Source organism: Anolis carolinensis, chromosome 1 (assembly GCF_035594765.1).
Source record: "Anolis carolinensis isolate JA03-04 chromosome 1, rAnoCar3.1.pri, whole genome shotgun sequence".
NCBI classification, from domain to species: domain Eukaryota; kingdom Metazoa; phylum Chordata; class Lepidosauria; order Squamata; family Dactyloidae; genus Anolis; species Anolis carolinensis.
The window spans coordinates 277,193,276-277,203,975 of NC_085841.1; the positions used below are offsets into that span (position 1 = coordinate 277,193,276).

The 10,700-nt window shown below is 39.5% G+C and overlaps 1 protein-coding gene across 2 annotated transcripts; it reads left to right on the forward strand.

Annotated features, from left to right (window-relative positions):
* Window positions 1–2,128: 2,128 nt before the first annotated feature.
* LOC100562892 (alpha-1,3-mannosyl-glycoprotein 4-beta-N-acetylglucosaminyltransferase C) lies at window positions 2,129–9,879 on the forward strand. Of its 2 annotated transcripts, none has more exons than XM_062967713.1 (4): window positions 2,129–2,292; window positions 4,332–4,511; window positions 6,719–6,863; window positions 8,629–9,879. In XM_062967713.1, exons 2-4 carry the CDS (start codon window positions 4,353–4,355, stop codon window positions 9,765–9,767), a joined length of 1,443 nt encoding a protein of 480 aa, XP_062823783.1. In that variant the 5' UTR covers window positions 2,129–2,292; window positions 4,332–4,352; the 3' UTR covers window positions 9,768–9,879. The 2 variants fall into 2 exon arrangements, with proteins under 2 accessions (XP_062823783.1, XP_062823782.1); XM_062967712.1 differs by having other exon boundaries at window positions 2,130–2,292; window positions 4,322–4,511.
* The last annotated feature ends 821 nt before the right edge of the window (window positions 9,880–10,700 follow it).

The window sequence follows — 10,700 nt, forward strand, 5'->3', positions numbered from 1 at the left end:
GAGGTTCAAAGACAGACATACCTCAATGCAAACATACCTAAATATTTATAGGACCTTGACAGCAATTTGAAACAAAGGACTTCTGATGTCCTGAGTGTTGATTGGTCCAGGTTGTGACAGGCTAGGATCTGCAGGCTGCTTGGATGGGATGTATTGTTTGTCGTTTTCCAGATTTGGAGAGAAATTTCATAACATGTTATTAGTATATTTGAAGGCTTGTGTCTGTGTACTGTTAATGGGAGAAGAGTGCAAGTGGAAAGGAATGTGGTGGTGCAAGAGATAATAGGTTTAAATAGGTTTTGATATTTCTGTTTCAGTCAATACAATGGGCGCCAGTCTGTAGAAAAAGGGTGTTCAGGGTGTTGGCAAATGTAATAGAAACCCCAGGGATCTAGCAATAGAGGTTAAAAAACATTCCCAGGAATAAAATCAGATACTGTCAGAAAAAAAACCCTTTGGCTTTTCCTAAACTCCATTATGCGTTCTGTGTCTTCTCAGGGTATTGTGAAGGAATTATGTTAATGAATATATGGTCATTCCCTGAGGTCCGGGGTGTGTATAGTGCTTGTGTAGCATTCTAGAGAAGTTCAATGAAGGCTGACTTGAAACTAGGGAAAGGGTCAATGCAGGTTCCCTATTAGTACCTATGGAGCCATGGACTTGGGGGTTAATCTTTTTGAGGTCTGGTTTTTGAGAACACTAGGGGATTAATTAATGGGCCCTAACAGTTTTGTAACAATTTTGTAGCCACTTTGAGTCCATTTTGGAAAGATAAGCGGGATAATAATAATAATAATAATAATAATAATAATAATAATAATAATCTGAGTGCATTTTCCCTTCTGATTCCTTCCTGTTAGATCGTATATTTCACCATAATTCCTAATTTCTAGATAAATCTGGAGATTAGTTTTTCAAGTGTTCATTGTGCTTATTAATTCCAAACTATTTTATGTGGTGGAAATAATTTCACAATGCAAAAAAAAAGTTGCAAAAGTATGTGTTCTGAGAAGAAGGGTATATCTACACCAGGGGTCCCCTAACTAAAGCCTGAGATCCAGATCTGGCCCCCCAGGGCAATTTTCACAGCCCCTGCCCCTTTGCTTGCAGTCATCAGAACCCTTGCCATAAGGAAAGAAAGAAAGGAAAAGGAGGAAGGGAAGAAAAGAGCCACAAAAAAAGCAATGGGAACATTGTGAGGTAGGTGTGTTAAAGCACTGAGCTGCTGAACTTGCAGACCGAAAGGTCCCAGGTTCAAACCCCGGGAGCGGCGTGTTAGCTCCAGCTTCTGCCAACCTAGCAGTTCGAAAACATGCCAATGTGAGTAGATCAATAGGTACTGCTCCGGCCACATGACCTTGGAGGTGTCTACGGACAACGCCAGCTCTTTGGCTTAGAAATGGAGATGAGCACCAACCCCCAGAGTCAGACATGACTGGACTTAACGTTAGGGGAAACCTTTACCTTTACCTACTCTACCTTAGTAGCAACACAAGAGCAGCACATGTGATAGCTATATGTACCCCTCTTAAAGAAGTAATAGCCATTTTATATCCCTAGAAAAGAAAAATTGACATACTTACATCACTTGCTACGATGGGCGGTGACAAATATGGAACCAGACATTGACTATTTCATCAGCCAAATACAGGCATGCACTTCCCACTGAAATACTGTTAAGTTTATGTTGGTAAAAATGGTTCTTCATTTTAAATATTGTATTGTTATTTCTTTCTTTCCTTTTTTTTTGCACTACAAACGAGATATATTCATAGCATTTGTTCATGTTTTTTTTCAAACTATAGTCTGGCTGCCCAACAGTCAGAGGGAACATGAACTGGCCCTCTGTTTAAAAAATTAGAGGAACCCTGATCTCCATCTTTCATCTGAAATTGACCCACCAAAAACTTAAGATATATGTGTGTGGCCATTACTATTCAGTGCTGGAGCAGAGATTGAAACCATTAGCTTTTGGATTGCACATGTCAAAATCCTCCAACCAGCATGACACCAGGATTTGTAGTTCCCCAAAAGTATAAATATCAAAGCTCTCATAGTGAGGTTTACTTGATGCTCAAAAGGTAGTTATGGAAAGAAGCCAAGGAGAAGGTTCTGTTCCTGTTGATTGGCATATCGGTTCCATGGCAGTTGGAAGCTAGCAGGTAAAGACGCAGTGGATAGTCCTGTAGCAGAAGGACTCAACAATGAAGGGTGTCACTGTTGGCCCATAATCATCACAACTAGAAGAACCACTGATTAGCTTCCCCTTCTTCTAGTGTAAAGTCTTCCCGGGCAAGTACTTAGCCAACAGCTGTGTTTCATTAAAAGAACAAACACTGATGAGTGTAAAAGGAGAACGAGAAGGGTGCCTAGAACAAACAAGGCATGTTATGCAACTTCATGCCTTCAAGCATTTTATAGATGAAATCCCATGTGTGGTGATATAAAAGCAGAGATGGGTTCCTGTGAGTTTTTTGGGTTGTATGTCCATGTTCCAGTAGCATTATCACCTGATGTTTTAGGCATCTTCAGAGGTCTGTTGGAAGTGAGACAAGTGGAGTGTGTGTGTGTGTGTGTGTGTGTGTGTGTGTGTGTGTGTGTGTAATGTCCAGGTGGGAGAAAGAACCCTTGTCTGTTTAAAGCAAGTGTGAATGTTGCAATTAACAAGCTTGAATAGCACTGAGTAGCCATGAAGCTGCAAAGTCAATCAGTGAGGGTATCTGCATAGAGGTAGCCTGGGCTTTGTTGCCTGGTTACCAGTATTAAAAAACAATAACACCAGAATCAAGACAGTAAATAAGGACACCACTCAGAAACAGGGAAACTTCAGACAACAAACAATAAAGTGCTAGTTAACACCTCCTAAACAGAGCATGCCTTCAGACAACAACAGCCAGTCACAGATTAAGATGCCAGCCACAGACGCAGGCAAAATGTCAGGAGGTAATGCTACTCGAACATGGCCATACAGTTCCAAAAAGTTCACAGCAGCCCAGTGATTCTGGCCATGATAGCCTTCAACAACACAAAAGCAGAGGTGATTAAGATGGCAAAGGTTATTAAGTGCGAAAGAACACACAAACTAGGAGATGCCACAACAGTTTGCTTTTGCCAGAGCCACAGGGAAGTGTGAGATTTCACCCTCTCCTCTCCCCTTGCTGAGTTGCCTGAATGCACTACTTTTGCACTTTCTGTTTGCAGCTATTGAAATAAGCTGGGGGGAAAGGGGGAAAGCGGGAGGAAGACAGAGAAGAAGGAATGCTTTAAAAGGATCTGGAAAGGTGATTAAAACTGAGACACTTCAAAAGCATCTGAGAAAATGGATAGAGGATTAATCAAGACTGTCCCTACCAAATGGGGGCAGTTGGAGAGTTTGGGAATAGCATATGGGAAACATTGATATTGGAGATAGGCCAGTAGGATGTCCATCTTGAAGGAAAGAGGAAAAACTGTCACCAGTTTCTATTAAAATCCAAACCAGAGGAGACCTCAGGGCAAATCATGGTCTGCAGGCTGCATAAGATTATTTGAGAGCCATTCTAAAGGCCATAAAGTCTCCCCCAAAACAACAGATCTATAAAGAAACTTTCTTTTTAAAATTGTGGTTTTTAATTTTTGTCCAAAATTGCCACACAAAGCTCAGAACTTCCACTAAATGTGAGAATATTGATCTCATAATTTCCACCCCTCGCATAATGTTTAGCCATCTCTTCTGGCTGCATATGGAGTATAAATACACCACTTGGACGGTGTGGGTTAAAAGTGCTACCCATGTTGCATAGAAGTAGAGCACAGGGACTTTGAGGATGGATCTACACTGCCATATAACCCAGGCAGGTATTATATGGCAGGTATATATATTATATTCAAAGCAGGTAATCTGGATTTTATATGGCAGTTTAGATCAAGCCTGATTCTCCAAGCTAAGGAAATCATTCTGTTCTCATATATCCAGTGTGGTCACTCTTTTTGACTCTCCATAGCACTCCTATTGCAAAATGTTTATATTAGTCCCTTGTCTGATTTGTATCCTCAATAAGATTTGTGCCCATTGGACAAGTTGATTTCATCATTTTCTACGTCACTTTTCTTCAATCTTGTGTCGTCCAAGTTACGTTGGTCTTATTACAAATCCCAGGTTGGGAAAAGTTAGCCTACTGTATCAGTTCTCATGAGTGAACTTGAGTAAAAAGTGATAACTTTGTGAAATGGTTTGGCTAAACATTTATGTGGGACTTGCAAACATAAATTGAAGCATAATCTCTGGAAATGTTTACATTCTCACCTCATACTACTAGAGCATTAAGAACTACTGTTTCAGTCTCTTTCAGGACTCAAAGTGGAAAGCAGCAATGAAACCCAGGAGCCTACAGAAGTCACTGTCCCACTGCTGGGTGAACATTTCTAGATTATGTTTTCTCCTAGGAATCTTCAGCATACTGTTTGCTATTATTTGGAGGCAAAGCAAAGAGAAATGTAAACGTCTAGAACAGGAGGAATCTGCATTCATGGTAAGGGAATGAAATGGTTTGTGGGTAGGATTTCCCATAAGTTCTCTGCAAGTGCACACAACACACACACACACACACACACACATATGTGGGTGTATGTGTGTGTGTGTGTGTGTGTGTGTGTATCACTCTCCTGGAACAAATCAGCAATATGTGTTTCTAAAGTGAGCTTACACACCTTGGCACTAGTAGGGGGCCGAAATTAAAATAGGCAAAGTCTCTTCAGGCCACAAATAGGTTTTTAGCACATCACTTTCCAAAAAAAGGTATAACTAATTAATGAACTATTGTACAAATAAGCCATATTATAAAAGGGAAGTTTCAATTAATATCAATTAATTCAACTTATTAGGTAAGATTTTTATTTATTATGAAATCACATTAATGGAAAGAAATACTTTACTAATTAACTAAATATAATCAGTAAGAAAACCTGAGCAATTCATTCAAACTTGTACCACATAGCAATCATAAAATTATAACACTAACAATGAGTATTTCTAATAATTCACATTAGAAAATGCATACCTGGATGCCAAATACATAATACGTTATTAATAAGTGGTTGTCTTGAATGAGCACTTCCAGAGGACAAACTAGGAGCCTCCTGTGGTGCAGTGGGTTAAACCTTTGTGCCGGCAGGACTGATGACTTGAAGGTTGGGTTGCTGACCTGAAGGTTGCCGGTTCAAATCCAACCTGGAGAGAGGACAGGTGAGCTCCCTCTATCAGCTCCAGCTCCATGCGGGGACATGAGAAAAGCCTTCCACAAGGATGGTAAACATCAAAACATCCGGGCATCACCTGGGCAACATCCTTGCAGACGACCAATTCTCTCACACCAGAAGCGACTTGCAGTCTCTCAAGTCGCTCCTGACACACACAAAAAAAGAGGATGAACTTCAAACTAGTGGATGCAAACTACAAAAAAGAAGAGTCCAGCTAAATAGTGGAATATACCTTGGAAGGTGGTATATTTTCCTTCATAGGGTCTTTAAAAGCAGGTGTTGGATGGCCATCTATCATGGATGCTTTATCTTTAACTGTGGCTTCCTACAGCCGCAGGGATTAGTTAAGATGGTTCTATGATCCCTTCAAATTCTATGATTCCATGGTTTTTGATATGCCAAAACCAGTGCCCAATAGTACATACTAGTCAAATTTCCTGTATACCACTCATTAAAAAAAATCAACTGTCAGTTCTTCTAAAGATCTCCAGGAGGCTCATTAATCATGAATAACTTTGAAGAATACTGTGTGTATAATGGTTCCACCTGTGGATACCTGCCACTATTCACTAATATGAAGAATATAACTACTTTTTATACTAAAATTATTTTACTGGAGAACACAAAGCATAAATATACAAAAAAAGTGGGGGGAGGCAAACAGGAGACAATTCTTTCACTCTCCCCCATATTTATTCTTGGACATATATTGATGACATTTTGTCAGTTACTATCACACATTTTAACATCCATTCTTTTAAGAAAAGAGCATCTCTTCTGTGGTATGTCAATGTCTAGCGAGTGTTAGCTATTGCCAACAAAATGCAGGAAAAGAACATATTGCGGTTTCACTTGGTTTTATTCAATCTGGTCGCTGACATCAGTCAGCTTAAGTGTGCCTACATTTGCATATGATTATAGCATTAACACAAACCAGTAAAATAACCAAATTGCCCAAAAGTACTTATTCGGTTTTGGATTTGTAGCTCGAACCATTTTCTTGACATGTTCTCAAAAACTGAACATACCCATCTTGTTGGTTACAGAGATGATACTAATTTAACCAAACAGGATATGAGTGGTAATCTTAAATCAGAACCAACATGGTCTAGTGTGTTGGGCTAGGACTCTGGCAGATCTACTCAGCTATTGATACCACTGGGTGATCTTGGGCAAATCATACTCTTTATGGGTGCAGCTACACTGTAGAAGTAATGAAGTTTGACACTACTTGTCTCAATGCTATGGTTTAGCCTTCTTTGCCTAAGAGTGTTGGGCCTCACCAAATTACATCTTCCATTGAAGGCACACCCTCAGTCTTAAAGGAAAGCAATGGAAGACTTCCTATGTACAAACCCCACTGAGAAACCCTGTGACAAGGTCACTAAGATGCAGTTGACTTCAAGACACATAGCACCAAGAATTATATTTTAAAAACCTCCATAGCAATGAAATAATAGGATTCTATTTGGTGTTTCAGGATACAAATGGAAAGAAGAGCATCATCCTGGAGAATATCATAAAGCAGAAACTCCAGAATTCAAATCTCAGTGTCATGGAGAGTGCCCATGGTCCTTTGCCCATACAATATACATATCTCTTGGGATCTCTTCCGACTAAAAAGCGTGAGTATAGAACATTATAGTCATGACCAGTTTTGATACATGTAGAAGGAAATAGTATAAGAGAGAGATCCAAATTGTATACAGCAAGCCACTTCAGGTCAACCCTAATTTGAAACGTCTCACCAAATGTTTAAGTCAATAATTACTATGAAACCATTTCTCTGTCATTTTTTTTAAATTGGGTTTGGAGTACTTGCTAACCATGGAAAATCTGATCTACTTGAAGATCACTAAAGTCAGAAAGAGCTACACATGTGATTTACTTATCCCATTACAAGCTATCTATGTCTATCTGTTGTTTTAAGACCAGCAATTTGGGGATCGTTAAACAGAAGTTGGGTTACCATCTGATGGGGGTGCTGTAGCTGTGTATTGCATGGTGAGAAATTGGACTAGATGGCCTTTGCAATCCCTTCCAGCTCCATTATTCTATAATTCTATGTAGGAGGTTACACTTGTAAACCGGGCCTGAAATGATGAACTATTTAGAATCTTAAATAAATATACAGGCTTTGTGTTGCCAAATGGTAGAAAAAGACTGAAGTGTCACTTGGCAGCCTCTGCCCTGAACTCTGTGGGTGGCTTTAGGAAAGTCCCTGGCTTGGATCCAAAAATGTTGTGATAGGAAAGGGGTTTTAGCTGCAAGAATGGAATTCTGGTTCTCCTGCTTCTCTGGTTCAAGCCCATTGGCCTCACCGCATCTTCATCTTGCAGATAGGGAGCCAGGTCTAGACAACACCAACAATAAATACAGACCCGGAAGCAGCAGTAATGGTACTCTATTTGAAATGAGTGAAATGTAAACAGGGTTCCTATACTTCTCAGATCCAAGCAATTTCTTTGTAATTATGCAAATCATTTTAATTTGTATTCTGATTCTAATTTGAATCATAGAATCAATAGAGTTGGAAGAGACCTCATAGGCCATCCAGTCCAACCCCCTGCTAGGAAGCAGGAAAATCACATTCAAAGCACCCCCAACAGATGGCCATCCAGCCTCTGCTTAAAAACCTCCAAAGAAGAAGCCTCCACCACACTCCAGGGCAGAGAGTTCCACTGCTGAACAGCTTTAACAGTGAAGGTCTTCCTAATGTTCAGGTGGAATCTCATTTCTTGTAGTTTGAAACCATTGTGCCCGTGTCCAGGGCAGCAGAAAACAAGCTTGCTCCCTTCTCCCTATGACTTCCCCTCACATATTTAAACATGGCTATCATGTCTCCTTTCAGCCTTCTCTTCTGCAGGCTAAACATGCCCAGTTCTTTAAGCCGCTCCTCATAGGGCTTGTTCTCCAGACCCTTGATCATTTCAGTCACCCTCCTCTGGACACATTCCAGCTTGTCAACATCTCCATTCAATTGCAGTGCCCAGAATTGGACACAGTATTCCAGATGTGGTCTGACCAAGGCAGAATAGAGGGGTAGCATGACTTCCCTGGATCTAGACACTATACTCCTATTTATGCAAACTAAATCCCATTGGCTTTTTTTGCCACCGCATCACACTGTTGGCTCATGTTTAACTTGTTGTCCACAAAGATCTTTTTCACACGTACTGCTGTTGAGCCAGGCGTCCCCCATTCTGTATCTTTGCATTTCATTTTTTCTGCCTAAGTGGAGTATCTTGCATTTGTCTCTGTTGAACTTCATTTTGTTAGTTTCACATATTAACTTATATCATTGTTCAGGAACACTGGAATATTTATGTGAATTGCTTCACATACCAAGTGCCATATGAAATGTAATGTAATCGTTTTCACTTCTTCTAGGATTCTTGACCATTGGTATTTCTTCTGTTTATAAAGAAAAGGAGCATCACTTACTGAACACAATTGAGTCCATTTTAAGCCACTCTTCTCCAGCAGAACTAAAAATGATCATCCTGGTTATATACCTTGCTAACAATAGTTCTCAGCTCAATGAGCGCAGCACCAAAGAAATTAAGGCTAGATTTAGTGAGCATGTCAACAAGGGAACACTGCTTGTTATACAAAGTTATCTTACCAGTTATCCACCTTTAAGCAGCCAGAAAACAAATCTGTGGGATAACAGATGGGGAATTGGGTGTAGAGCCAAACAAAATGTGGACTATGCTTATTTAGTTAACTTCTGTGCTGGTCTCTCTTGGTATTATTTGATGCTTGAAGATGATATTGTCTGTGCTGCCAATTTTGTATCCATTATACAAAACTATGTAAAGGACAGAACAACACCTTGGACCACGATTGCATTTTCAAGATTGGGCTACATTGGGAAACTCTATCATAGCTCTGATCTTATTAAACTGGCCAGGTTCCTCTTGATGTTTTATGATTCACTGTCTGCAGACTGGCTTCTAGATTATTTCTATAAGTCAAAAGGCCAGGAAAATGCCATATTATTTCGCCCTTCACTTTTCCAACACATAGGTAGATTATCTTCATTTCACAATATGGAAATTCAGCTTCAAGATCCAGAGTTTGAGGAAGACACTGGACCTTCTGGAGACATCCCAGCTGCTTCATGTTTCACAAATATACCTACATTTTCACATTATGTGCCAGGCAATGTGTGTCCTCCCAGCAAAGATGTGTTTTGGGGTATGAATGTAACATCAAAGAGCTTTTTCACTGTTGTCTTTGAACGTCCAGTTGTTCCCCAGAAGATTCATATTTATACAGGGTCAGCTGAATATCAGAAGGACTTTCTCTATTATGGCTATGTAGAACAGGGTAGGCTCAAAATCCATTTGCATGGAGGTCAAACATGCCTAACCTTCCAATGGATTGGGGATTTTAAGGAGGGGCGTTTTAAAATGGAAAAGAACAAAAACAATGACGACATTGACTGCCTTCGAATACACGCCAAAGCACCACAAAAGCAATGGCTGATAATAAGGAAAATTAATATTTGGGTGAAAAAGGATTGACTTTCGCATTCTGTTGCACAAATATGTTTTGCACACCCATTTGAGACTATAGTAAGCCATGTTAAATCTTGCTGGTTGTAATAAGATACATAAACTCTTTCCATTTCTGTAACTGAAAATGAACTTTGTTTTTCTTTCCTTTCATTTTAAAATAACTTTGGGTGGAAAACAAAAGGAAAACCTTTTGGGCAATAAATTAACATGCTCTCACCAAATGTTTAAATCGATGAATTAAAGGACATGCATGACTTCTTCATAAAATCTCTCAAGTATCATACATAAACAGCAGTTGAATATTATCCAAAGACAGAATCGACAATGCCAATAAAAAAACAATTTCCCTATTGTAGTGAATTCTGAAATATATGTGAGAAATGATCAGATGAGATTCATGCAGTCATTGATGGTGGTGCAGGAATATATTAGTGGCATGGAATGGCACATACATTGATGGGCTGGTTGGTTTTAAAGGAACATTGTGGAAATGTATCTATTATGAATTTATTTCACAGCAGACATTCAGGATTTATTTAGTGAGCAGCAAACAGAAAGTTCCTATATCCAGTAAATTCGAACAATTCAAACTAAAGAAACTCTTTGATATTATTGGATCTATGCAACTATAGCTCTGTCACCTATCAGTGTGCAACTTTCACCTGATCTGTTCTCAAAAACTAAAAGTGAAAAAATATTCATTAGATATTGGTGACATAGGTAGGTGGTCTTGGTGAAATTTGTATGTGAGTATCATATCCTCTAACATTTCACAAATCAAACTGGGACATGTGGCAAACCAGGCCAGAATGTGGTCAAGATTGCAAAACTTATTAAGGAAGAAAAGCACACAGGCTAGGAAAGGCTGCACAGTTGTTTTTTTTCTGAGTCCGCAGAAAAAAACCAAGACTACACCTCCTCTTCTCCCTGCAGAGTTCA

Bases quoted from the DNA above. Each gene is read 5' to 3' on its own strand.
- LOC100562892 (XM_062967713.1), top strand. From the start codon at position 4,353: ATGAAACCCAGGAGCCTACAGAAGTCACTGTCCCACTGCTGGGTGAAC. The intron at 4,512-6,718 runs GTAAGGGAATGA...TTGGTGTTTCAG, and splicing joins AGGAGGAATCTGCATTCATG to GATACAAATGGAAAGAAGAG. The intron at 6,864-8,628 runs GTGAGTATAGAA...CACTTCTTCTAG, and splicing joins ATCTCTTCCGACTAAAAAGC to GATTCTTGACCATTGGTATT.